This window comes from Leptopilina boulardi, unplaced genomic scaffold (assembly GCF_019393585.1).
Source record: "Leptopilina boulardi isolate dan_hultmark-lab unplaced genomic scaffold, ZJU_Lbou_2.1 LbouV2_249, whole genome shotgun sequence".
NCBI classification, from domain to species: domain Eukaryota; kingdom Metazoa; phylum Arthropoda; class Insecta; order Hymenoptera; family Figitidae; genus Leptopilina; species Leptopilina boulardi.
The window spans coordinates 1,097,578-1,124,376 of NW_026137806.1; the positions used below are offsets into that span (position 1 = coordinate 1,097,578).

The 26,799-nt window shown below is 23.4% G+C and overlaps 4 protein-coding genes across 9 annotated transcripts in view; 3 read left to right on the plus strand and 1 right to left on the minus strand.

Annotated features, from left to right (window-relative positions):
- The first annotated feature begins 40 nt into the window (after positions 1-40).
- LOC127280757 (ribonuclease P protein subunit p40-like) lies at positions 41-3,789 on the plus strand. 2 transcript variants are annotated; one of them, XM_051304005.1, is made up of 6 exons: positions 41-346; positions 477-621; positions 705-875; positions 2,763-2,888; positions 2,967-3,147; positions 3,282-3,789. In XM_051304005.1, the coding sequence occupies exons 1-6, from the start codon at positions 230-232 to the stop codon at positions 3,601-3,603; spliced, it is 1,062 nt and encodes a 353-aa protein (XP_051159962.1). In that variant the 5' UTR covers positions 41-229; the 3' UTR covers positions 3,604-3,789. The 2 variants fall into 2 exon arrangements, with proteins under 2 accessions (XP_051159962.1, XP_051159960.1); XM_051304003.1 differs by having other exon boundaries at positions 45-346; positions 2,964-3,147.
- Positions 882-2,555, plus strand: LOC127280753 (uncharacterized). Its single transcript, XM_051303998.1, has one exon. The coding sequence runs from the start codon at positions 930-932 to the stop codon at positions 2,514-2,516; it is 1,587 nt and encodes a 528-aa protein (XP_051159955.1). The 5' UTR covers positions 882-929; the 3' UTR covers positions 2,517-2,555.
- A 332-nt stretch (positions 3,790-4,121) lies between the features above and the next one.
- Positions 4,122-26,799, minus strand: part of LOC127280749 (kinesin-associated protein 3) — a 53,628-nt gene continuing 30,950 nt past the window's right edge. For all 4 annotated transcript variants that reach the window (XM_051303987.1, XM_051303985.1, XM_051303989.1 and 1 more), the window contains exons 3-18: positions 8,481-8,791; positions 8,261-8,378; positions 7,923-8,085; positions 7,631-7,837; positions 7,409-7,545; positions 6,963-7,317; positions 6,702-6,880; positions 6,366-6,635; positions 6,024-6,245; positions 5,729-5,891; positions 5,527-5,652; positions 5,289-5,387; positions 5,113-5,198; positions 4,837-5,029; positions 4,669-4,762; positions 4,122-4,470 (exon numbers count right to left, since the gene is read on the minus strand). In XM_051303987.1, coding sequence (XP_051159944.1) covers positions 4,320-4,470; positions 4,669-4,762; positions 4,837-5,029; positions 5,113-5,198; positions 5,289-5,387; positions 5,527-5,652; positions 5,729-5,891; positions 6,024-6,245; positions 6,366-6,635; positions 6,702-6,880; positions 6,963-7,317; positions 7,409-7,545; positions 7,631-7,837; positions 7,923-8,085; positions 8,261-8,378; positions 8,481-8,506 — 2,589 coding nt within the window. In that variant the 5' untranslated portion in view covers positions 8,507-8,791 and the 3' untranslated portion in view covers positions 4,122-4,319. The remainder of the gene's footprint in view (positions 4,471-4,668; positions 4,763-4,836; positions 5,030-5,112; positions 5,199-5,288; positions 5,388-5,526; positions 5,653-5,728; positions 5,892-6,023; positions 6,246-6,365; positions 6,636-6,701; positions 6,881-6,962; positions 7,318-7,408; positions 7,546-7,630; positions 7,838-7,922; positions 8,086-8,260; positions 8,379-8,480; positions 8,792-26,799) is intronic.
- Positions 23,544-26,799, plus strand: part of LOC127280754 (proton-coupled amino acid transporter-like protein pathetic) — a 30,979-nt gene continuing 27,723 nt past the window's right edge. Inside the window, exon 1 of one of the 2 annotated variants that reach the window (XM_051303999.1) lies at positions 23,544-24,082. Coding sequence is in view for 1 of the 2 variants with exons in the window: in XM_051304000.1 (XP_051159957.1) it covers positions 24,032-24,082 (51 nt within the window). In the remaining variant the exon portion in view is untranslated. The remainder of the gene's footprint in view (positions 24,083-26,799) is intronic. The other variant, XM_051304000.1, reaches the window with a different exon arrangement.

The following is a 26,799-nucleotide window of genomic DNA, read 5'->3' on the forward strand; positions in this document are numbered from 1 at the left end:
CTTTAAAATGAATAACACTGTGAAAAGTGAAAGTGTTCATTTTCAATTAAAAAAAAAAAAAGATCAGCTGATCATTCTCATTTGTTTTTCGTGACTAACCACGTTGATACACAACCATGTTTTGAAAATAGTGTCTCTAATTATTTAGCAAATTACGTGCATAATAAACAAAAATAAATATTTAAAGGAACTCTTATTTTGATTGCAAACAAAAGTTTTTGCAGATGAAATGCTGTGTCCCGAAATTTGGAATTTTAAACCTCCACAGCATTCATTGTTGATAGAGCAATCAAATCAACTAAAGGATTCTCCTTCCATTATCAAGACTCATTATTTCAATCATTCTGTAAGTGGCTTATTACTTTTTTTTTTGTCTTTATTATTATATCTATATATAATGCACCATAATTGCACATCAATTTCGAGGTTATATTTTTACGTAATTTTGTGAAAATGACTTTTTGGATAAATGCCAGGTGTCTGTCGTATTTCCTGAGACAATTGACGTACCAGAGGAAATTCAAAGTAGCCTTCTCCGTGATAAGGATTATTACAAAATTCATGATTTATGTCCACACGAACTTGTGAGCAAGGAATTCATAGAGGCCTTTGTTAAGAAAGGTTAGATTTTCTTTGTTTTAATAATTAAAATTTTAATTTAAAATTTGATGCGTAAAATCTTTTCTATTTTTTTTTAATTTAAGGTGAATTGTCACTATTGGCGATCGACAAAAAAATAGACGTTCACAATATTTTGTCAATTGTTCCATCAGGTGAATTGTTACTCTCATTGACACGTGAAACATATCAAACCCTTGGTCTTGAGGGTAAATCATCATTTTTTAATCGCAATCAAGACGATACATCACGACACGGTAAGTTTTCTCGCCGAAGGAGCAATATTTAAAAAAAAAATAATAATTCTAAAAATGCCTAAAAAACGTCAAGTTCGAATGCTACAAGATTTAGCATTACATTCAATTGGCGAATATGTAACTGATTTTGGTAAAAATATTATTCGACCATCATTATGTTGGAATATTGAAAAAAATAAATCAAAAATGAATTTTGTCACACATTTAATTCAAGGAATGAAATATCATTTGAGTTCAAGTATACCATGGCATCTTTATGATAAACTTTCAATTTATGTTCTACGTGCAATTTCAAATCTCGTTAATGAAATGAATAATAATAATATTAATAATAATTATTCAACAAAAGTGAAAATTCACACTGAAATACAATTAATTATTGTAACACGACTAACGGAAATTGTTATACATGAAAATTTACGTACAATTGAATTTACAGCATGGCCAAAAATAATGCGTCATGTTTTATATAATAAATTACATTTAATGAGTGGTTTGGAAATATTGGATCTTGGTGCAGGTTCAACTGGATGGCGTACATCGGATTATGAAAAAATTATTATTGCCGCTGTTAATGGAATGAAAAATTTAATTTCATTTACACTTTGTTTCGATTGTACGGATAATATTATTTATGAATTAAGTGAAAATTGTCAGAAATTACAAAAAATTGATGTCACAGCATCGGGATGTGTGACTGATCGTAGTATACCATTTTTAATAAAATTTCATCGTTTAAAAGAAATTAAATTATTTCGCACATCAGTGAGTATTGGTGGTTATGCAAATTTATTATTGTGCCATCGTCAATTGGAAAATATTGGACGTTATGATAAATTTGGTCATGTATTGGAATATATACGTGAAAATATTGATAATTTTCATGAATCATTTTCATTACGTGTATTTGAATCACGAAATTTAAGGATCAAACATCTTTATTTATTATGTGAAATGTGTCCATTTATTACAAATTTTTCAATTTTACGCGATGAAAAAATTGAAGATTTAAGTTTTATTTTAAAACCATTAAATCAATTACGTGAATTAAAAATACTTTCATGTAGTTTCTATCGTAATGGATTAAATAATTTATTTTGTCATAAAGGAAATAATATTGTTAATTTACATTTGGAACATGTTGATGAAATTGATATGAATGCACTTGTTTGTTTAAGTCAATCATGTCCAATGATTAAAACACTTGTGTTTTATAATTGTGAATTTTTGGAATTGATGAATCTTAATGTTGAAAAATTAACAGTGACACCATTTCAATATTTGGAGAGAATTAAATGTGCCTCTGAATGTTCAAATATGCATTTGGAATATTTATTGTCATATTGTGTTAATGTGAAATTTATTCAATTGGGCTCATCAACTGGAATTGATGATACAACAATGAGACGAATTTTATTGAGAAATCCAATGTTCCAATTGGAGGAATTAAAAATACTTTATAGCGCTGATTTATCAATGAGTACAGTGAAATTACTTATGGAAAATTGTCATAATTTACGACGTATCTCAGAATTAGAAAGTTGGCAAGGAATCACATCGAATGAATTAGACAATTTTCGTCGTGATATCAAATTTAATAATATTAATTTGGACACAAGTCCCACATTATCATTGGCGTGATCATATTTTTATTTTTTTTTTTTTCCTAAAAAAAAATAATTATTAATAAAAATGAACTTTCTTAAAAAGAATATTTGTAATATAAAACACACAGTGAAAACTGAATATTTTTTTACACTTTTTTGTACACTTGAATTTTGCAAAATGTAGAAAAGAATATTTTTTTCCCCTCTTTATTTTCTATTTTTTTTTTTTTTTCACAAAATTTTGAATTTTTTGTTGCTCTTTTTTTTGCCGGTGTAAAAGTCGTGACACTTGATTTGAAAAAGGAATGTTTCACACCGGGAAAGAAGAATTATGAACGCGTTAGGAATTGCTTAAAGAATTATTTCAAGGAAACATTTGATGTCATTGTCGCATGGGATCCACCAGGTAATAAATTGTTTAATTCAATAATATAAAAAAAGAATTATTTTTTTGTTTAAAAAAAAAAATGATAATTTTCAGAAGATAATGTATGTCCTTCATCAATAGCAGCGTGGTTTCATAAACGTAATTATAAAATATCTCTTTGTCATCAAAGTTTCGTTAATCGAACGAGATATTCAATTGATGTGCCAGTTGTTGACGATTCATGTGATTATCATCAATTTTTCGAGTGGCTTGGACTTTTTAGCGTTGATGGAAATTTGTGAGTTTGAAAAGTTTTAAATTGTTTTAAAAAAATCTTTTTTTTCTATTTTTAATTGGGAATTTTTATCAATTTTCGATTGAAAAAATAAATTCTATGATCATAATATTGAAGAATATTGATTTTTTTTACAGAAAAAATAAAGATACAAAAACAAATCAATCATCAGTTTTTGCATCGAATCAAGTTCAATATATTGAGAGTACAGGATTTTTTACACGCAGAATGGTCAACAATGTTTATAGTGCCATAAAAAAGTATATGGGAGAAAATAATATTTCATGGTGTAGTATGGATGTACAAGGTTTTGCAGATAGTCCCATTAGTTGGGGATTAAAGGAACATCAATTTTATACGGATGGCGACAATAGTTATACAATTGTCTTTTGTCCTAATGGAAAGTGTATTACGCGTAAAAGCCTTAGCTCAAATAATAAACCAAGGATATTTCAATAACAATTATTTACAAACGAAAAAAGAATTAATTTTTTTTGTTTTATTTTTTATACCATATACTGTTTCTCTAAATATATATGTGATATTAAATTTTAACCATTTCACCGCGTATAAAAAAAATTAATTTTACATTATATTTATAAAGGAAATAAATAAATAGTAAAAATTCCAATTTTCTATAGTAAATAGTCTAACCTTTTTTTTTTTATTTTCAACCAATAAATAGATTAATTCTAAATTATTTTACAATTTAAATTCAAAATAATTTTTGAATATTTCAAAAGTACATGTACATTTGTCTTGTATATTAAAAAAAAGGAAGTTTTAATTCTAAAATGTTTAATTCTTTTAAATTAAAAATTTTTTTGCTCGCTAAAGTGAAAGAATACTGATAATTATAATATTGCAACTTTGACTAGAATTGTAGTTTTTCTTAAGTTATTTATCGTATTTTTAATTTTCTTTTTTTAAAGATAATTAAATTTTAATTTTTTTTAAATACTAATTAAGAATACTAATTTCGTATGGAAAAAATGATTAATTTTTGCTTATACAGATGTACGAGTTTCATATTCTCGATTTGTTATTTTTTTTCTTGTTTTTTTGGTTTTTTTTTTTATAAAAATGTAATTATTAAAAAATAATGGCACTTATAATGAAATCAAGACGAAAATAAATAACATTATTGTAAATGAAATTGATAAAATGACTGTTTCTTATATTAAAACGTGAGTACTTTCTGATTCAGTGAATTTCGATTTGGAATTTTGTTGTGGATAAAAATCATCAATACTAACTGAACCAATTGAAATACGTGACTTTGATCGTGCCATTAATTCATTTAAATCGTCGATATCTCTGCTGTATCTGCAAATAATTAATCCTTCAATCATTTTTTTTTTAATTTTATTGGTCAATTAAAAAAAATATATATTTTTTTAAACAGAGTTTCTTTTATAGGAAAAATAGTAATTTTTTTTAATTGTAGAAAAAACTCCGTTTAAAAAAAGCAATTTTAAATAAAATAAAATATATTAAAGAAATCAGAAAAATAATTATTCTTACCGACTAATTGGACGACTCGGATTTTCCGATGATTCTGATGATGCTTTTGTCACTGATTCTCCATCATCTGTCATGTTGAAATTCGCCGAAATTCCTTAAATTAAAAAAAAAAATTCTCATTAACTTCTTTTATTATTTAGTAAATTTTATTTATTTTCTTTTCTTTACCAGAAGGGAATAACATTGTGTGTTTGAGAAGATCTCCACTTAAGAATGGAGGCAAATTATCATCGTCATCATCTCCTGACAATAAATGATTGGCTGGATCAATAACAATTGATTCGACCATTTCAATCCACTGTTGATTGTGAGATCTAAATTTTTCAACTTTAATACGCGATGCCCAATCTTTATCATACATCTGAAAATTGACGAAATTGTTTATTTTTACTTTTCAAAAATAAATGAATTTATTTAATTATTATTAATTAGTATTATAGGTACCGCTATCACATCCAGGCAAACTTCACAAACTTTTCGTATCGCCGAATTTTTGTCGTGCATTAAATCTATTAAATATCCTGGTGCTTCTGTAAAAAGTACAAAATACGTTTGAAATTATAAACAAAAAACTATTTTAAACATTCACAATTATGTAAAAAAAAGAACTGTTCCATTACCAGTTTCACGAATTAAATAGTCTCGGGTTAAATCGTGTTTTGAAATTTGATAAAAAACATATATGATCTGTAAAACTATTTCGTCATCTTCTTGTTTCGCTGTAAAACGAGAAAAAAAAGTGTATAATTTAAAATATTACAAAATAAAATTCTAGCTTCAAATAAATTTAGTAAAGTTTAAGTTATTTTTTTTTCTCTCGTTAAACAAGAATTAAAATTTAAAAATTCCAATAATTACCTTTTAATAGTTCAATTAACGACAAGAGAATATCTGCTTTGCACATTAATTGTGCACAATCCTCATCAGCAGCAGAAGTACCCAAAAATATCACAATTTCTAAAACTAAATCATCTTTCGCCTTTCCTGAAAATTCAATTTATCATTTAAAAAAAAATTTATTTTAACCGACACTTTTTTTTCTTCTTTGCGCTATATTTACCGGGAACGAGATTATTACGAATCCAAGGAACGAGTTTGCATGTTTGAAGAATTTGCGAATATTCCAAATCTAATGTTAAATTTCCCATGATTCCAACAATTTCAAGAACAAAATCTTGAGAATCCGATTGATTAACTGCCATTGCAAAATCTCCGACAAAATCCTATGGAATTAAAAATTGTAATTATTAGCAAAAAAAAAAAACACCAAAATTTTAATTTTTAAAAATTATTTTTACAAAAATTAATTAAATATATTTAAATTTTTATCATTACTTTATATATAAAATACTTACAACAAAATTTTCTTTAGTCGCATCATGTTGAGAAATATTTCTAATCATTTTCATAATTAAAGCGTCTTGATTTCGAAATGCTTTTTTTATTAATTTTTGTAAACGATTATTTTCGACCATAAGCTGAGCATTTTTATTATTCAATGCCAAATTTATACACAAGGCAAGTAATTCCGGTTTATGTCGTTCGTCATCAGAATCCATTAATAACATATCCGTTAGCTTCAAAAAAATTAAGTAAAAAAAAAAAAACAAATTATTAATCAAAATATTCAATTTATTGAAAAGTCGAAGTAAATTAAAAAAAGAAGAAGTAAAATACATGAAAAATTATTGACATACCATTGGAACGCAATCAGTATTTGGAAACATTGCCTTTACTTTATCATCCATACTTGCGTGATACAATAATCCAAGAATTGTTGATTTATTCTTAATTTCGCCATTTGTTAAGAATTTTATTAATTTTGGCAATAATCCAACGCGAATCATTTTCCCTCTCATTTTTGTGTCAAACGAAAGATTAAATAAAAGTTTTAATGTACACAAAAGTAAATCAGGATTATTTGTTTGTAATAGTTTCGGCACTTTTTCAATAACATTTTCCTCGGCCTGTAAAATAATAAATAATTATTGAAATTTAAATAAGAAATTAATTTTTACTTTCTTTTTTTTTACCATGAGATCCTTGTTTTCCCGGAAAATTGACACTTTCTTCAAAAATGTCACCACCAAAATAAGTAAATCACTATTAAATCTGTCAAGAGTTTTTATCAGCATTCCAATAACATTTTTCTTGCGCATTTTTCTCTCCACTTCCGTATTCTCAGCGATATTTAATAATAAATAAAATGCAACTGTGAAAAAATAGTGTAAAATTATTTTTTTAAAAAATAATATTCAATTTTTGTTTTAAAAATTAAAAAAAAAAAAAGCTACCTCGAAGTAATTGTTCTTGTTTTTTTGTGAGACTTTTGAATTTTTTTCGATTCTTTTCAAGTTCATCTTTTAAACGTTTCACTTCACATTCGGGAATTTTGAGTGACGACATATCAATGTCTTTAAATTTTCTACTATTACTATTAACTTCAAATTCTAATGGACCATCTGCATTCCAAATATCGTCGAAAAATTTCATTTTCCTATCGCCAATATCACTTCCATTTCCTAATGTTGGAAAAAGTAAAAGTCCTGTATTACTTTCAAAATGACGTTTATGTTTTTCCATGTCCTCGCGCCATTGATCGTAACGTTGCAATTCAAAATCAATAATATCCATACAAAGGGAACCGATCTAAAAAATTTTGCATTTTTTTTTTTTTTTTATTAAAAAATAGAATGCAAAAATGAGAATTTTCAAAAAATCATATTCAATTAGCACTTACTCTGTATTCCAAAACGATGTTATGAAATCGTGTATAAGTTGAAAAACAGAAAAATATATAAATTATATTGGTGGAAAGTTCAATACTGCGTCTCCAGTCTTCCCTCAAAACTCGCGCCAAAGCACTTAATAATGACTCTAAGAATACAAAAATAATTATTTAAAAAACAAAAAAACACTTTTCACTTAATTTTATTATTTTGCGTGAAAAATCGTGAAATACCATTTTTAGCGAGTTCCAATAAATTATCAGGAATTCTTGCCAATTGTAAAATAAGTGAAGAACCCTTGACTTTATCGGGAATTTCTTCATAAAGCAATTCAATGTAATTGTCAATGTTACTAATAACAGCACGCTCTAAATTGCTATTTTCATTATTCATTGAATTTGTCGATGTTGGTCTCGGTGGTTGTGCATTAATTTCATATCCTAAAATGTAAAACGTAACAAAAAAATATAACGAAAAATTAATAAAATCATAAAAAAAAATTTTGTTATAATAAAAAAACTATACCATCACTGTTTGAACGTCGATTTTGAAGATAATAAATCAACTGCTCTACTTCATGTAATTTCGATTCGTGAATCAATGAACATTTTTCAATGACTTCTTTCGCTAATAAAGCAACATTTGTATCGGCATTCAAACTTTTCAGTCGAATAATTTTTTGACATTCCTGCATAAAATACGGATTTTATTTTGTGAACATAAATAAAGATATTATTATGATGAAAATAATTTAAAATCAATAGATAAGACGAACTTTAAAAAATAACTTAACAAAAAATTAATAAACTCTTACATAATATTTTAAATAAAAAAATTCATTTTTTGATAAAAATATTCATTACCTTTCGATCACCAAGCATAGGATCTCCTAATTCTCCTAAAATAAGTGCTTCTACATCGTAATTTACAACTAAAGCTTTTTCTGTTGGATGTACGTCTAAGGTTCCAGATCTAATTTTTCTAAAGTACAAAAAAAAATTAATTAAAACACATTATATTTTTTTAATAATTGCTTTTAAATTAGAAGAAGAAAAAAATGATCTTTTGAGAAAAAATATATACCTTTTTAGATATCTGGCTTCATCCATTTTTAACCAATTTTTTTTTTTTTCTTTACAAAACGTCAAGAATAGATAAACAACTTTTTTTTTTTTATAACCAGTTACAAAAATTAGCCGACCACAAAGTATTTCTTAAAAAATTCCTATTAATTTAACAGAATACTGCATAATTTTGTTATTATTATTCACAGTAAAATCAAAGATTTGACATCCGTTGCTGTAGACACCATATCACAAAGTATTGAACAAATTTTATTGTCTGCTTGAGCAATTAATAAAGACAAAATCTACTTTATCGATTGTTGATTGAAACTGTTAAAAAAAAAATTTATTTACTATTTAAAATATATTGTATTTATAACTAAATTATAACTATTAATTTATAATAACTAAAAAATAAATGTAGAAATTAATAAACAAAAAGAAAATCAATCATAAGAAAACAATAAAAGTAAAAAAAGAAAAATATATCCAACCCCTGTATATTGATTTTTTTCTATGACGAAATGTAAGTGCAAACTATAATAATATTAGATGTATTATACATATATGTAATTATGGATGCCTATGTTAAAACTCAAGTAATATAAAAAAAATTTTCAATAATACATTGTCATTAATTTAATACTAAATTAGTAACTTATTTAAACATTACAGAAATAAAAAAACGAAATTTTTTTTAAAAAAAATCTAAAATTTATTTAGCTCAAAATTCGTAGGTCCAAACTCTCTAAATTTGAATTAGTGAAAAATGAGCTAATAATTCAAATTAGTAAGAATTTTTACTAATTTCTTACTAATTCTGGGATTTTTTTTTTTATTTAAAATTGCTTCTACTTTTTTATGGTCGAATCTCTCTAAATTTGAATTAGTTAAAAAGTGAACTACTAATTCAAATTAGTAAGAATTTCCACTAATTTTTAGTCACTTTTTACTAAAACTTTAGTAAAAAAAAAAATTAAAAACTACTAAATCAAAGAGTTATATTTTATTAAAAATTAGTAAAAATTCTTAATAATGTGAATTAGTAGCTCACTTTTCACTAATTCAAATTTAGAGCGATAATTATTTATTTATTATTTTTATTTATTATTAAAGATTTCATATATATAAATATATATATATATAATGATTTTTTTGTTTTATGTTTTAAAATATTTTCATATATTTTAAATTAGAAAAATTTAATATTTAGAATAAAATTATATTAAAAAAAAATAAATAAAAGTCCTTATAGAAAAAGGGTTTTTAACTTATGGAGCACTAGCTTCTTCTGATTTAACTTCCAGTTTTTATTCCCCTCTTTTCGTTTAGTGTTCAGCCATTCACAATGCATATGCAAATGAGCCAATTACTGATGTTCTTGTACAGTCTCAGCTTCTTCGTTCATGTTGCCTAAAAGTGTGTAAAGAAAATCACATTTTTTTTTTTTAATGATAATTACAAAATAATAATAATTATATACAATATAAAAAGAGAAAAATAATCACAAATTCAAAATTTTTTTTTATTTATATGATATGATATGTATATATTGTAAAATTGTGTGTTTTTTTTTTTTTTATTCTAGATTTGAAAATATTGAGTCTAACTTTTGTTCCAAGTAGGTTCATGTAAGTACAAACATATACATACTCGCCCCTTTTGATTTCGTTCCAACGCACAGTGGGGTAAAAACCCTAACATAACAGATGTGCAAAAATCCCACGATAGGGCCAACTTTTGATAAAAGAAAAGAAAGAAAAAAAAAAAAAAAAAAGAAAAACTAGAATATTTCAAGGCTAACCACGTGTTCTTGCAAAAGGTACGTATGGTGTTAAAATTCGTATATAGGATTATACATATATATATATGTGTGATGCCACTGACTTTGGCTGAGTACCAAAGATGAGACGTTGCGAGAGAGAGAGAGAGAGAGAGAGAGAGAAATCCCCCTCAAGGTGGGAGATATGTGTGTGAAGGTAGAGAGGAACTGTAAGATAGGTTAGTAAGTTAGTTAATGCGCATTTATATTATGAATTACTGTAACGTGACGTAACATCATCGTCCACGTGGTTCACCACTTGGTGCGAATATTGACATTCCTTCAAAAATTTACATCAATTTTCAATATATACTCTACTAAATCTGAATTACTAGTTTTCTACTAATGAAAGAGTGCGTATTCGTTTACCAACTTTAATTAGTAACAGTTTTGACTAATTTTTAGTAAAAAAAAACTACTATAATTCATGAAGTAAATCGTATTTTTACTATTTTAAATTAGTAAGCCGATTTACTCCATGAATTAGTAGTTTTCTATTATAGCAATTAGTAGTTTTCTTTACTAAAAAAAGAGTCACAACTGTTACTAATTCAATTGGTTAACGAATCCGCACTTTTTCATTAATAGAAAACTACTAATTCAGAATTACTCTCTAAATCTGAATTAGTAAAAATGTTTACTAATTTGAATTAGTGACTCACTTTTTGCTACTGAATTAGTAAAATTTTACTGATTATTATTAACTTTTACTAACAAATAGTAAAATTTTACTAATTCAGAAGCAAAAAGTGAGTTACTAATTCAAATTAGTAAAAAAATTTTACTAATTCATATTAGTATAAATTTTTACTAATTCAGATTTAAAGAGCATGACAACCGTTTCAATACTCTCTAAATCTGAATTAGTTGTTTTCTACTCACAAAAAATTAAAAGACATTAAAATAAGCTGTAACGCTTCTTATTTTAATCCAATTTTTCTTATTTTAATACCAAAATGAATTAAAATAAGCAAAATTGGATTAAAATAAGAAGCGTTGCATCTTATTTTAATGTCTTTTAATTTTCTGTGCTAATGAAAGAGTGCGTATTCATTAAAAATTAAATTAGTAACAGTTTTGAATAATTTTTAGTAAAAAAAACTACTAATTGCTAGTAGGAAACTACTAATTCATGGAGCAAATCGTATTTTTACTATTTTAAATTAGTAAGCCGATTTACTCCATGAATTAGTAGTTTTCTACTATAACACTTAGTATTTTTTTTTTTACTAAAAAAGAGTCAAAACTGTTACTAATTCAATTGGTTAACGAATCCGCACTCTTTCATTAATAGAAAACTACTAATTCAGAATTACTCTCTAAATGTAAATTAGTGACTCATTTTTTGCTTTAAAATTAGTTAAATTTTACTAATTGTTAGTAAAAGTTACTAATTATTAGTAAAATTTTACTAATTGAGAAGCAAAAAGTGAGTCACTATCTTTCTAAATTTAAATTAATGAAAAATGAGCTACTAATTCAAATTAGTAAGAATTTTTATTAATTGTTTTTCGTAATTCATGGAGTAAATCGGCTTACTAATTTAAAATAGTAAAAATACGATTTACTTCATGAATTATAGTAGTTTCTACTGTAGCAATTAGTAGTTTTTTAATAAAAAAGAGTCAAAACTGTTACTAATTCACATGGTTAACGAATCCGCACTCTTTCATTAATAGAAAACTACTAATTCAGATTTACTCTCTAAATCTGAATTAGTAAAAAATTTTACTAATTTAAATTAGTGACTTATGTTTTGCTTTAGAATTAGTTAAATTTTACTTAATGTTAGTAAAAGTTACTAATTATTAGTAAAATTTTACTAATTGTTAGTAAAAGTTACTAATTGTTAGTAAAAGTTACTAATTGTTAGTAAAAGTTACTAATTATTAGTAAAATTTTACTAATTGAGAAGCAAAAAGTGAGTCACTATCTTTCTAAATTTAAATTAATGAAAAATGAGCTACTAATTCACATTAGTAAGAATTTTTACTAATTGTTTTTGGTAATTCATGGAGTAAATCGGCTTACTAATTTAAAATAGTAAAAATACGATTTACTTCATGAATTATAGTATTATTATAATTCACATTAGTAAGAATTTTTACTAATTTTTAGTAAAATATGACTATTTAAATAAATAGTTTAAATTTTTTTTTACTATAGTTTTAGTAAAAAGTGACTAATGATTAGTTAAAATTCTTACTAATTTAAATTAGTATCTCACTTTTCACTAATTCAAATTTAGAGAGATAATTTAAATTAGTTAAATTTTTTTACTAATTCAGATTTAGAGTGTAGAGTGTATACTTATTTTTATAATCAATAAGATTTTAAAGCATTAAAAAAAGAAAAAAAAAAAAAAAACACGAAATTAAATTTTAACAATAATTATCATCCCCCGTGTAACAAGTTACATTTCTATTATAAAATGTCCTTCATATTGGATCCGACATTTTTTATTTTCAAATTCTAATGCTATAAGTTTCCATAAAAAAAAAAAAATTTTCTCTCTAAATTTGAATTAGTGAAAATTGAGCTACTAATTCACATTAGTAAGAATTTTTACTAATTTTTTTTAGTAATTCATGGAGTAAATCAACTTACTAATTTAAAATAGTAAAAATACGATTTACTTCATGAATTATAGTAATTTTTTTTACTAAAAATTAGTCAAAACTGTTACTAATTCAAGTTCGTAAACGAATCCAAACTCTTTCATTAATAGAAAACTACTAATTCAGAATTACTCTCTAAATGTAAATTAGTGACTCATTTTTTGCTTTAAAATTAGTTAAATTTTACTAATTGTTAGTAAAAGTTACTAATTATTAGTAAAATTTTACTAATTGAGAAGCAAAAGGTGAGTCACTATCTTTCTAAATTTGAATTAATGAAAAGTGAACTACTAATTCACATTAGTAAGAATTTTTACTAATTTTTTTAGTAAACTATTACTATTTTATTTAGTAGTTTTAAAATTTGCTGACTAAAGTTTTAGTAAAAAAAAAAAATGACTAAAAATTAGTGAAAATTCTTACTAATTTAAAATAGTAGTTCACTTTTCACTAATTCAAATTTAGAGAGTTGACTAATTGTAAATTTTTTCAAAATAATAATTTTGTGTTTCGTTTTATTTTATACAATATTCATTTTTAAGATATTAATATTAAATAAGTATAAAGTAAGAGAAAAAGTAATATCAATTATTTCTTCATAAAGTTTAGATATTAAAGAATAAAAAAACATGGATATCATGAAGATTGTTGTTTGGGTATTTAGATTAATGTTGGTTTTATTGGTATATTCCTTAATAAGACAAGTGAAGAGGGCTTTGTTTTTAATTACTGCTGTAGTTGTAGGAATGCATAATGTAGCCGATTATGCACCAATAAGATGGTTTGGTTAATATTTCCCTTTTTAATTTCATATCCAAAAAAGAAAAGCATATCCTTTATTTTTAAAAATATCATCTCCTTTATATATAAAAATATGAATAAGCTTTAAAAATTTGATATTTCAAACAAAAAATATCTGTAAAATAATTTTTTTTTTCTATTTTTGGAAAAAAAGAAAGAAGAATTTGCGCTTTATTGAAGATTTTTTTTTTCTTTGGAAAAAGCATTTTGTGTTTCTTCATCATTAAAACTGAAATTCGATATGCAAAAAAATTGGTTTAGATAAGAATTTTTGTTCTTTGTTTTTGTTTTTGACAAAAGTAATTTTTTTTGAAAAATTATCACTTTTGTAATGGACTGTACAGAATGTTGGCGTGCCAACTGCAATGGAAATTTCCATCAGGATGGCGCGGTTGCTTGAACGTGGCCGCACCTAAAAAATCCAGACAACGTCCGCCAAGAGACCAGACTTAAGGCCATTCTTACGCGGACCCAACTTTGTATTATATAAGTCATCGTGGTGCCTGCACACGTGGTTTGTCTTTATTACTAATTTTAAGTCATTCCCTTTTTTTTTTTTTATGTTCCATTCCCTCTCTCTTTTCTTATCTTCTCAATCAGTTCCTTCTCATATATAAGATTTTTATTTAAAAAAAAAAAAACTATTCACCTTTCAAATTATCAAACCTAATTTTTTGTTTCGTACAAAGGAAAATAATATAAAAATTTTAATTTTCAAGTTTTGTTTGAAAAAAAAATACTATTTTTCTGTTTTATGTACGGCCCTTTTTATAAATAAATGCTAAAAATAAATTTTTAACAAATAAACTTAACTATATATTAAAAATGGATATTAAAAAAAGAAAAAAAAAATTGTCAGCATAGATTTATCATCAACCTTGCACTTCCCATGACCTCAGTTATGATTACTCGATGTTTGCCAATGAAAATTTCAAGGTGTTCATATACACAGTCAAGGTGTAACATTGAACTAAAAGTTTATTGTTCAGTTGAAGATCATAAAATCAAAATTTATTATTTATATACTTTAATTTATATATTGTGTGCAATTTTATAATCCTTTTAACAGTTTCCATTTATTTTTGATTTATATTCAATGATAAATTTTTTTCTATTTGAAATAATGTATTTTTTCAATATTATATGTATATACACAGAAAATTAAAAGGCATTAAAATAAGCTTTATTATTTTAATCCAATTTTGCTTATTTTAATCCATTTTGGTATTAAAGTAAGCAAAATTGGATTAAAATAATAATAAGCGTTGCAGCTTATTTTAATGCCTTTTAATTTTCTGTGTACCCTCATAACAAACAAAATATAAGTTTCAGATATAATATACAATAAAAAAATGTTTAGAATGTTCTGAAAAAAAAAATGGTTTAAAATAAACGCAGGTACTTATTTCTACATAAAAAAAAAAGATTTACCTAAAACAGTGAATAATGATTTTGACTGAAACAATTAAAACTTTTGCTATTCTAGTGAATAGTTCCCACTGTTTCAGGTAAATTTTCTTTTTTTTTCGTCAAATATCACGCGACATAGTCATTTCTTTCTTAATGGACAAGTGATATATATGAAATGAGGTCGCGCGCGAAATCAAGCTTACTTTTATAAACTACTTTGGAGTGGGGATGTCAACAATTTTGAAAGGATAAGTATTTTTTTGAGATGATTTTTGACTCGAAAATTTTTGGAACGCATATATATAATTATCTCATAAAAATCATTAGAATTTTCATTTGTATGAATTTCATATTTAATAGAATTTCTATTTACAAGACGAATTTTCATTTTCCAAATTAGTATTTAAACACAGAAAATTAAAAGGCATTAAAATAAGCTGCAACGCTTCTTATTTTAATCCAATTTTGCTTATTTTAATCCATTTTGGTATTAAAATAAGCAAAATTGAATTAAAATAAGAAGCGTTTCAGCTTATTTTAATGCCTTTTTCAATTTTCTGTGAATTATACTTTCTTTGTAAACGTAATTTTATTTAACATAGTTTTTAGCTACCGAATTTTAATTTAATATAATTTTTATTTTACCAAATTTTTTCTTATCCAATTTTTTATTATATAGAATTTACAATTTAAACCAATTTTAATTTATCATATAAATCTCATTCAGCAGAATTTTAGTGATTCAAATTGTATAATGTCAAAATTTTTAAACTATCGAATTTCCATGTGTCAGAATTTTTATTTACACGAATTTTTATTTGATATAGAATCCCTAAAACAGAGAATTTTCATTTGATAGAAATTATACAAATGGCCGAATAAGCATAAGCGTCAGAAAGATTTCGGCGCTAATTTTAAAATAAACCAATCACAAATTTTCTCAATAATTTCTGATTGGTCTATATTTTAAAAACTGCGACGAAAATCTTTCTGACGTTTATTTATTCGGCCATTTGTAATTTTTATCAAATGAAAATTCGCTGTTTTAGGAATTCTATCAAATAACAATTCGTGATACTCTCTATAAATCTGAATTAGTAAAAATGTTTACTAATTTTAATTAGTCACTCACTTTTTGCTTCTGAATTAGTAAAATTTTACTGATTATTAGTAACTTTTACTAACAATTAGTAAAATTTTACTGATTATTAGTAACTTTTACTAACAATTAGTAAAAATTTACTAATTCAGAAGCAAAAAGTGAGTTACTAATTCAAATTATTAACAAATTTTTACTAATTCAGATTTAGAGAGTAAATAAAAATTCTGACACATAGAGATTCGATAAATTAAAAATTATGACATTAAAAACAATTCAAATATGTAACTAAAATTCTGTTAAATGAGAATTCTGATAAATTAAAAAATTGAGTAAAATTAGAATACTTTTGAATAAAAGGTGCGGATAAAAAGAAATTCGTTAAAATAAAAAATGATGTCAAATAAAAATTCGGTACCTAAAAATTATGTTAAATAAAATATCCGCTAAAAATTTCCGCTAATTCGAAAAATGAAAATTCGTCTAAAAAGAAATTCTGGCAAATAAAATTCTTACAAATGAAAGTTCTATATAGTTAATGATTTTTATGGGATATTTATGCGCCCCCAATTATATATGTATTAAAATTATTTATTAAAATTATTTGTTTGGAAATTAAAGTTTGTTCCGCTCGTATTTTTTTTCAAGCATGTAAAGAAAAGAACAAAGTTAGGCCACATATATATATATATATGTTTTTATAAGGTCAAAACATCGTATATCTTTTTTTTATTCTAATCGAAAAGGGTCGATTTATGCCTCGATGTATATATATATATATATATAGCGAAAGTGATAAAATATTAACAACTTTAGAGCATAGATCAGGGCCACGAGCAAAGCTGCTCTCAGAGTTTATGCCAAAAGATTTGATCACATTGCGAGCGCACTTTAAATGATTAATTTCAATGAAGATATAGAGATTATAATGATCATTCACACAGCACGTCTCGTTTCACGCATATTACTATTGCTAATTAAATAACTTTTTAAATAAGCCGCGCCAACTGACAAGTAACATATCCCATATCGATTATATTATTTATAGTTGTAATAAAATAATTTATATATTCATATCTTTAAATACATTACTCTCTAAATTTGAATTAGTATAGTTTTCTACTAATTAAACAGTGCGTATTCGTTTACCAATTGAATTAGTAACATTTTTGACTAATTTTTAGTAAAAAAAAACTACTAATCGCATAAACAGTGAATTTGAATTTGAATTAGTATCTTATTTTTTGCTTCTGAATTAGTAAAATTTTACTAATAATTAGTAACTTTTACTAACAATTAGTAAAATTTAACTAATTCTAAAGCAAAAAATAAGTCACTAATTTAAATTAGTAAACATAATTACTAATTCACATTTAGAGAGTAATTCTGAATTAGTAGTTTTCTATTAATAAAAGAGTGCGGATTCGTTAACCAATTGAATTAGTAACAGTTTTGACTCTTTTTTAGTAAAAAAAAAATACTAAGTGTTATAGTAGAAAACTACTAATTCATGGAGTAAATCGGCTTACTAATTTAAAATAGTAAAAATACGATTTGCTCCGTGAATTAGTAGTTTCCTACTAGCAATTAGTAGTATTTTTTACTAAAAATTATTCAAAACTGTTACTAAATCAATTGTTAATGAATACGCACTCTTTCATTAGCAAAGAAAATTAAAAGGCATTAAAATAAGCTGCAACGCTTCTTATTTTAATACCTTTTAATTTTCTGTGAGTAGAAAACTACTAATTCAGATTTAGAGAGTATTGAAACGGTTGTCATGCTCTCTAAATATGAATTAGTAAAAATTTTTTACTAATTTGAATTAGTGACTCATTTAACAGAATTTTATTTATTTGAATTGTTTTTAATGTTAGAATTTTTAATTTATCGAATCTCTATGTGTCAGAATTTTTATTTACTCTCTAAATCTGAATTAGTAAAAATTTGTTAATAATTTGAATTAGTAATTCACTTTTTGCTTCTGAATTAGTAAAATTTTACTAATTGTTAGTAAAAGTTACTAATAATCAGTAAAATTTTACTAATTGTTAGTAAAAGTTACTAATAATCAGTAAAATTTTACTAATTGTTAGTAAAAGTTACTAATAATCAGTAAAATTTTACTAATTGTTAGTAAAAGTTACTAATAATCAGTAAAATTTTACTAATTCAGAAGCAAAAAGTGAGTGACTAATTAAAATTAGTAAACATTTTTACTAATTCAGATTTAGAGAGTATATATATATATGGGAAATTTCACGTACATAAGATTTTTATTAAATTTCGTCCAGTTTCGGTCGTGGAGAAACAATATTTTTAGAATTTTATTTAAATTTTTAATTATTTATCAAATTTATTATTATTATAATGTTAGCACTAATAAATGCAAAGTGTAATTGTATAATACACAATTTTATGAATATAATATAAATATGTATATATAGTATAAGAAGTGGAAAAATTTTTTTTTATCACTTCGTCAGAAGAAACACTATATTTTATGACATTGTTATTACTTAAGATCGTATAATAAACCTTTTGTTTCTATATTTTTATGAAGTTTGAGAAGCTTTAGTGCGTATAATAAATTTTTTATTTCAATCAATGGAAATTGTGAGGGCCATTTAAAAAAAAAAAAAAAAAAAAAAAAAAAAAACATTTTTTAACTTCGCAAAATTTTATTTTTTTTTAATTATAAAAAAAAAAACAAATTCTGACATCTTCAAACAAAAATATAATCTTTTAGCTCAAAATAAGTTTTAATACATTTTTTTTGGGCATAAAATCATGTTTTTTGATTAATTTGTTATTTTTTGTTAATTATTTTATTAATTAATTAATTATACAAAATTCTTTTTTCTATTTAGTTATTTATATGTGGAAATAGGCACTGAGTAAATTTAATGTTTTTAAAAAAGTTCGGCAAAGTAATTTTATTAAAAAAACAAAAAAGATTATTTTTGACAATACAGTATATATAGCTAAATATAGTACTATTGCTGACGTAGTTATCTAAATCTTTATTTATATGATAATATTGTGTGGGTGGACCAATTCTCGTATATATGTATATATATATATATATATATATATATATATATATATATATATATATATATATATATATAAAGTGTTATTTGGAATGAAAGAATCTCATTTCAAAAATTTTGCAAAAGATGAACTAAACTTTAGGAGGTCATTCTGGCGACAAGAGGTCTGGGTCGATTGGCGTCGATTTGTCACTGTTTTTTCAAAAAATATTTTTCAGATTCAGAAATTTAATAGAAAATTTCAAAGATATTTTAAATATTTTAAAATTATAATCTAAATAATTTAAATAATAATAATTTATATTATATTGATTTTTATATAATTATTCTATTTTTAATATATATGAATTTTGGAAAAAATTGTATTATATTTCAATAATTTTATAGAAAATAATAATATTTAGATGAATTTTGACAAATGTTTAGCAAATTATCAAAAAGTTTATTATTTACACGATATAGTTTATTAAGTTTATCATTGCGATAATAATTAATAAGAGTTTTCATATCAAAGAATAATTCTTTTTTTTTTTTTTATCAATTTGTAACATGGAAGGAATGTATGCGATTACGAGACATTACAGTTTTAAGTTACAGAGATTTAATATGAATATATAATACATATATATAGCCACTTTGTGAAATGTAGCATTTCATAAAGTACAGCCATTTTTAAAATAAAAAAAATATTTTCTTTATTTGAAATTTAAAAAAAAATTCTCAATTTTTGAGATTAATATGTATTAAAATAAATTTTTTTTTTTTTATCTTTGAAGAATTTTTTTTAGGTCAAAAAAGTAAAAAGCCAGGAAATATTTTGATTACAATAAATCTGTCTGTGTGTTAAAAAACGAAAAAGATAATTTATTGACGGTTTAAAGAGTATTTAATTTTCGGTATAGTACAAAGAATTTTTTTTATTTATTATAATATATATATATATATATATATATATGAATGAAAAAAAAAGAAGTTGACTGTATTTGATTTATAGTTTGAACATTTTTATAACATTTCTTTGTATTACTTTTATAAAACATTTATTTGACTAAATTATAAAATTATTTATTGAATCATTATTTATCTTCTTATGATCAAATTTATAGAAGGTGAAAAATAAAAAAAAAAAAATTTTTTTTTGTTATATTTTAAATTAGGTACAAAGTCGCTGTGATCTAATTTTTTCAAAATAAAGCTAATCTTTAATCGTCCAATGACCTCAATATGATTTTTGATAAATGCGACATTTAAATTAAGTAAAAATTACTATAATATTATATATATATATATATATATATATATATATATATATATATATATAGGATAGAAATAAAAAATTTTTTTTTGGATAAGGATAAAATTTTATAACTTTAAATGAATTTTAATGAATGAAAATAAAATTCCCAACGAGGAATGAGTTGACTTATTATTGATGATAAATAAATGGGACAAAATGATTTATATCATTTGTATCTTAAGTATTTTTAAATGTCCATTTGTAATATCGTTTCTTACAAAAACATTGTATTATTTAAATTTTGATTTTATATTGAAAATTTTACTATATATAATTATAATAAAACACCGCGAGAGGAATTATTGACAATAGATTATAATGAATCAAATGACTTAAAATTTAATTTAATTATTGTCTTGAATGAGAGTAAAAAAACCCTAAAATTTTAAATTATTTAAAAAAAAAATTGGTTAATCACTTCTATTTTTTAATTTTTTTTTTTTTTAATTATTTAAAATTTCAGAAATTTTTTACTCTCATATAGGATGACAATATTTACCAAATGTTTTAAATTAATTTTTCATCGAAGCATTTTTGAAGAATGTCCCATATTTATAAACATATGTCTCGAGATGTCTTTTATAAAGTTCAATATACTGTAGATTACTCTTTTGTGCGCGAAAAGAGAAATCTTGCTTCTGTCAATGATGATGAGCATTTTTCAAAAGAAAAGTATTCATAAACATTAAAAAAAAAAAAAAAAAAAACAACGACATTCCTGAGTTTGTCTTGCTCTCCTTTCAGTTATATATACTTATTATTTCCTCGAGTTTAAGATGAGATTTTCCCTTTTTTATTTTGCACGATCTCGTCGATATTGGATTTAAAAATATGAAATTATATCACTTTTATTATACATACAAAAAAAATGTATATTAACCAGTCATAATCATTTTTCTGATATATTAAAAAATAATTTATTTTAAAAACAATTAAATTTTGGTGATAAAATAGAATTGAAAATGAATTAAAAACGCATTTTTAAAATGTTTGAATCATAACTAAGTTTCTGTTTAAACATTTATCTAATCATTTTCATCGAAAAAAAAAAAAATATAAATAAATCTTTAAGAACTCCTAAAATGTTTATGGTATTTATACAATTTTAATTATTAAATATTTAATATTTTCAAATAGACAAAACTTTTAAGTGATTTGAAATTTTATATTTCGTCCGAATTTTTTGTTTCCACAATTTTGTTTTATTTAAAATAACATTTTTTAAGACAAAACTTCACTTGTTTGAAATTGGGGGCGCATGATCTCCTTTTCTTAAAAAAAGACAGTGCACATGAAAATTTATCGAAATATCTCGATGGTCGAAAAAATCGAATGTAAGAAAAAATGAATTTTGCTTTTCAGAGCATCCTAAATCAATATTCATTTTTTGCATAATTTACTTAATTGCAATAAATATACACTTGCAAAGCATTTATTTGTTGTAAATATTTGCAAATGTCATTAATCAGATACGAACATAACCTACATTTAGTTCAAATCACTTTTATGGCGCACTCACACCTTTTTGACTGCCTGTCTGCCTGCAGGTTACAATGGCAACGCACAAGTGTGAGTGAGACAGAAAATTTGAATATTCAAATTTTTAAATTTTCTGTCGCACTCGCTCTCATGCGTTGCCATGGTAACCTGCAGGCAACCAAAAAGGTGTGAGTGCGCCTTTATTGCGGCCCAAGACAAAATAGCGCGCGCTTTTTTAAAATAATGAAATTTATTAAATTATAATAAAATAATTGTTATAAATTAAATTATTATGAAAATAATATTACCTTGAATAAAAAAGTGTTTTTAGTTTTAAAAAAAAATTATTCAACAATTATTATTATTATTATTTTTAGACAAATTCTACAAATATAATAGATTATTATTTTTGTGTTTGAAACTTTCTTTACATAATTACATGCCTTTTTTGCATTTTGTTAACAATATTATTAAATATTTATAATAAAATAATTGTAATAAATTATGAAACATTAATTTCGCCTGAGTCGAATTTTTAAATGGCAGAATTTTTATTAAATCAAATCTTCATTTGTCCGAATTTGACGATTTATTAACACAAAATGTCATATTTAATAGAAATCTTAAAATTTGTAATTTTTATTTATTCTAAATTGGAAATGGTCGAATAATCAAAATGGCACAAATATTTTGGCGCCAATTTTAAAATTGATCAATCACAATTTTTTTTTTTTTGACAGATTCTCATTGGTTAATTTTTGAAATTGGCGCCAAAATATTTCTGCCATTTGATTATTCCGCCATTTGCAATGAAGAATAAATGAAAATTACAAGTTTTAAGATTTCTATTAAATATGACATTTTTTGTGCGTTAATAAAAATTCGGATAAATGAAGATTTGATTTAATGAAAATTCTGTCTATAATGTTTGTTCGGTTATTTGGAATTTCGAACAAATGAAAATTTAGCGTTTTTTTTTTTTAAATTCTATTAAATAAAAATTCGGATAAATAAATGAAAAATCTAATAATTTTTAATAATAATGCGTTAATGAGAAAAAAAAATTTTTTCTTTTTTTTTTGCTTTTTCTCTAAGAGGAAGCGAAAAGCAATCTGTTTAATATTTATATTATAAAATTCTAATATATGATGACCGAGATGAAAGAGATAAGAATAATAGACACAATTCACATTAAGGGTGTGTGTGTGTGAGAGAAAGAAATGTAAAAAAAAAAATTTTTCTCGAGTCACGACGACGACGACGACGTTGAGCGTCGGTTAGCGTCGTGAATATAATTTTTGGTGGGGAGAAAAGTGAAGGGAGTGGGGGGGGGGAAAGGAAAAAGTATATGGAAAGGGAAAAGCGTGTGCTACCGACCGTAGAAGGGCTGCTCGACACATTTTTGGTAGGGATGAGTAAAATATATAGTGGGGAAAAGAATGAAAGAGGGGGGGAGGGTTTGTTTGAGAACCACCACTACCTCTGCCCTCCCACATCGTCAACCTCGTTTAACTCCTCATTCCCTGTTGAGATCTCGCGCGATCACCGCTACAAAATTTTTCGCGGTGCTATAACTTTGTTTTTCCTTTTTTTTTTTAAATATCCAAAAATATTATTTATCTATTGAAAAAAAAAAATTTATTAAACAATATATATTTATATATACTTATAATTCTTAGATCGCGCGAGACGCATCTAAAAAAAAAGAAGCCAGGATTAATAATTAATTACAAAAAGGAAATTAACAGAAAAATCCCCCCCCCCAATCAAGAGATCTGATTAGATTTTTCTGATAGTCATTAGAATTTTTTAATAATAAGAAAATTTTTTTTAGTTTTAAACGACGTGTATAGGTGTGTGAAAAGGAAATTATATAAAATTCAAGTGCATTTGGAGTAGTGCTGATCAAAAAAAAAAAAAAAGAAATTTTTTTTTTTTTTTGAAATTATTTCAGAGGCTATATAAAAGGAAGAATAAAGTGTCTCGAGAAAATGTCGCACAAGAATCAAGGGACGACGCCGATACATGGGGGTAACTTTGCGGTGAGTTGAACAAATATCGATTTTATATAATTTTCTATTTTTATTTTACTTAAATATTCAATTTTATATATATAAAATAAACTAATTTATCAATATTTATATTAATATTTGCTTTTATTTAAACGCGGTATATATTTAAAAAAAAATGTTTCGTCTATTTAAACAAATGATTTAGATATATTTTATATATTTTTATATATTTTTTAAAATATTTTTTTTTTATATCTCCTAATGAAAATATTTTTGTAAAAAAAAAATTTCTATTTTAATTTATTTGAAAAATTAATTAAATTTTTTTATATTAACAATGAATACAATTAGTAATAAATTTATTACTTTTTAAATCAATAATTTAATAATTTTTTTTTTTTTGAAACGCTTCCCATATAATTAAAGTTATACTCATGTTTTTCCTTTTACATCAATATAAAATGAATATGAACTTTTTTTCTTGTTATTTGAACTCTTTCGTGTGTATATATATATATATATAAAATAAGGAAAAACTAGTGTTTACCTATATACAATATTTCTAATGAAAAGGAATCATAAGCACGTGACTTTGCTTTCCTCAAAACAGAGGAAAACTCAAGAGTCAATTTTTGACATTTATTTAGTGTTTAATTCTAAAATTAAATTTTTAAAAGATTTTTATATATATGTATATATAGTTTAGAAAAGTTTCACATTTTTTATATTTCCATTAAAATTAAATTCCATTATTTTAATAATTGTTTTCAAATAATTTAAAAAAAAAAAATATTTCCTTGACAAATTTCATATATATGTTTTTAAATTCAAAATATTTTTCAAAACTTCTAAAATGTTTAATTACCATTTTTTAATATATATATACATATATATATATATATATATATATATATATATATATATATATATATTTAAAATTTTTAATATTATTCTAAAAATTTTAATAAATTTGCCGAAAAAAATATATTTTAAAATTATTGAAGTAATTTAAATTGTTTTTAAATTTAGAATAATTAAATATTGTTTTAAAAATTAATTTTAAATATAGAATAGATTTTAGAAACGTATTAAAAAAAAATGTGAAATATTTAGTATGTATATATATATATATATTATTTTAGTTGATTTCAAATTGAAATTAATATAAAAATCAAAATACTTTCAAATTTAGAATATATTTATTGATATCCTGGAGTGAGACGAGTGTATATGGTAATAGTGTATGGTGTATTATAAGGTATGTGGTAGAAAGGTGTTGAGGGCTAAATCTTTCATGGTACTTTGCTTTGCTTTTATATACATATATATATATATGTGTGTTTAAAGGGATTTTTCTTTTTTATTTACGATAGGTCATAAATATATTCCATTAGAAAATTTTTTTTAGACAGGCCCTTAATAAATTTTCAAATAATATGTATTTTGATGTTAAAATTCTCAATTTTTTTTTTTTTTTTTATATTATGTATATTTAAGTGAATAAATAATCTTAAAATATTCTCTCTCTATGTATGTATATTAATATTTACGATTTATTTATCCATTTCTTTTTTTTTTTCTGGACAATAATACTATACCCAAACGATTTAGATATAGAATAAAAACAAAAGAGGACTATTATACTAAAATATTTTATAAGAATAAGAGACTATTTTTCACATACAGTAACTAACAAGTTTAATTAAAAAAAAAGAAAATGCCATATTATTGGTATGGATTGTATTCAATTTTGATTATATTAACTTTCGTCCTCTCTAAAGTGAATGAAGTTATTGAACACTTAGTAAAAAGAGTAAACGGCGTTATTAAATTTGTGCCTGGTCTAGCTTATATAAAAATCTAAAAAAATTATTTCTGTTTCGAATTATATTTAAAAAAAAAAAAAAAACATTTAAAAATGATTTAAAATTATTTGTTTTCTGCTGATTGTCAATAATAATAATAATAATAATAATAATAATAATTCTTTTATAAATTGTCAAAGAAACAAAAATGTCTAAAAATCAATTTTTTTTAAGTATATATGTATAGCATATAAATAGTTCTTCTGCCACTTAAAGTTTTTAAAATTTGACACATCAGTTTTGTGTGTGTGTTGTTGTATATTATTTAAAATAGCCGCACAATACAATACTTTATTGTTTTCCTTTTTTTTCGTATAAATTCATAATTGAAAATAATAATAATAATTTTTTTTTTTTTAAAGAAGGCAAGTGTTGTTTAAACATTTACGATTATTTGCGGTCTATTTTGTATTTACGAATATTAAATTAACAAAAAATAGCAAGACTTTTCTGCAATGTTCTTTAAAAGAAATAGAATAATGATGAAAAATGGTTAAGTCTTATTTAAAAATAAAAAAAAAAAAAAAAAAAAAAAAAAAAAAAGAAAAAAAGAAAATGAAGAAAAACATGTAACTTTATGAATAATTCATTTGATTCATAGAAGAACATATGTTAATTGAATAATCGAAGATGTATATCATTTTCTCAGTGTTCTCCGTTATTTTTGAATATGGTCCATTTCGTCTTTGTTTCATATTCATTTTTTTTTTTACTAAAAATAATTTTTAACAAAATTTCCTTTTTTTTTAACTGTTTTTAATTTACTAAAATTTGAAATTTATTTAATTATATATATATATATATATATATATATATATATATATATATATATATATATATATATATATATATATATATATTATTGCTTCTCGATAATTCTTA

Bases quoted from the DNA above. Each gene is read 5' to 3' on its own strand.
- LOC127280753 (XM_051303998.1), top strand. From the start codon at position 930: ATGCCTAAAAAACGTCAAGTTCGAATGCTACAAGATTTAGCATTACAT.
- LOC127280757 (XM_051304003.1), top strand. From the start codon at position 230: ATGCTGTGTCCCGAAATTTGGAATTTTAAACCTCCACAGCATTCATTG. The intron at 347-476 runs GTAAGTGGCTTA...GATAAATGCCAG, and splicing joins CTCATTATTTCAATCATTCT to GTGTCTGTCGTATTTCCTGA. The intron at 622-704 runs GTTAGATTTTCT...TTTTAATTTAAG, and splicing joins AGAGGCCTTTGTTAAGAAAG to GTGAATTGTCACTATTGGCG.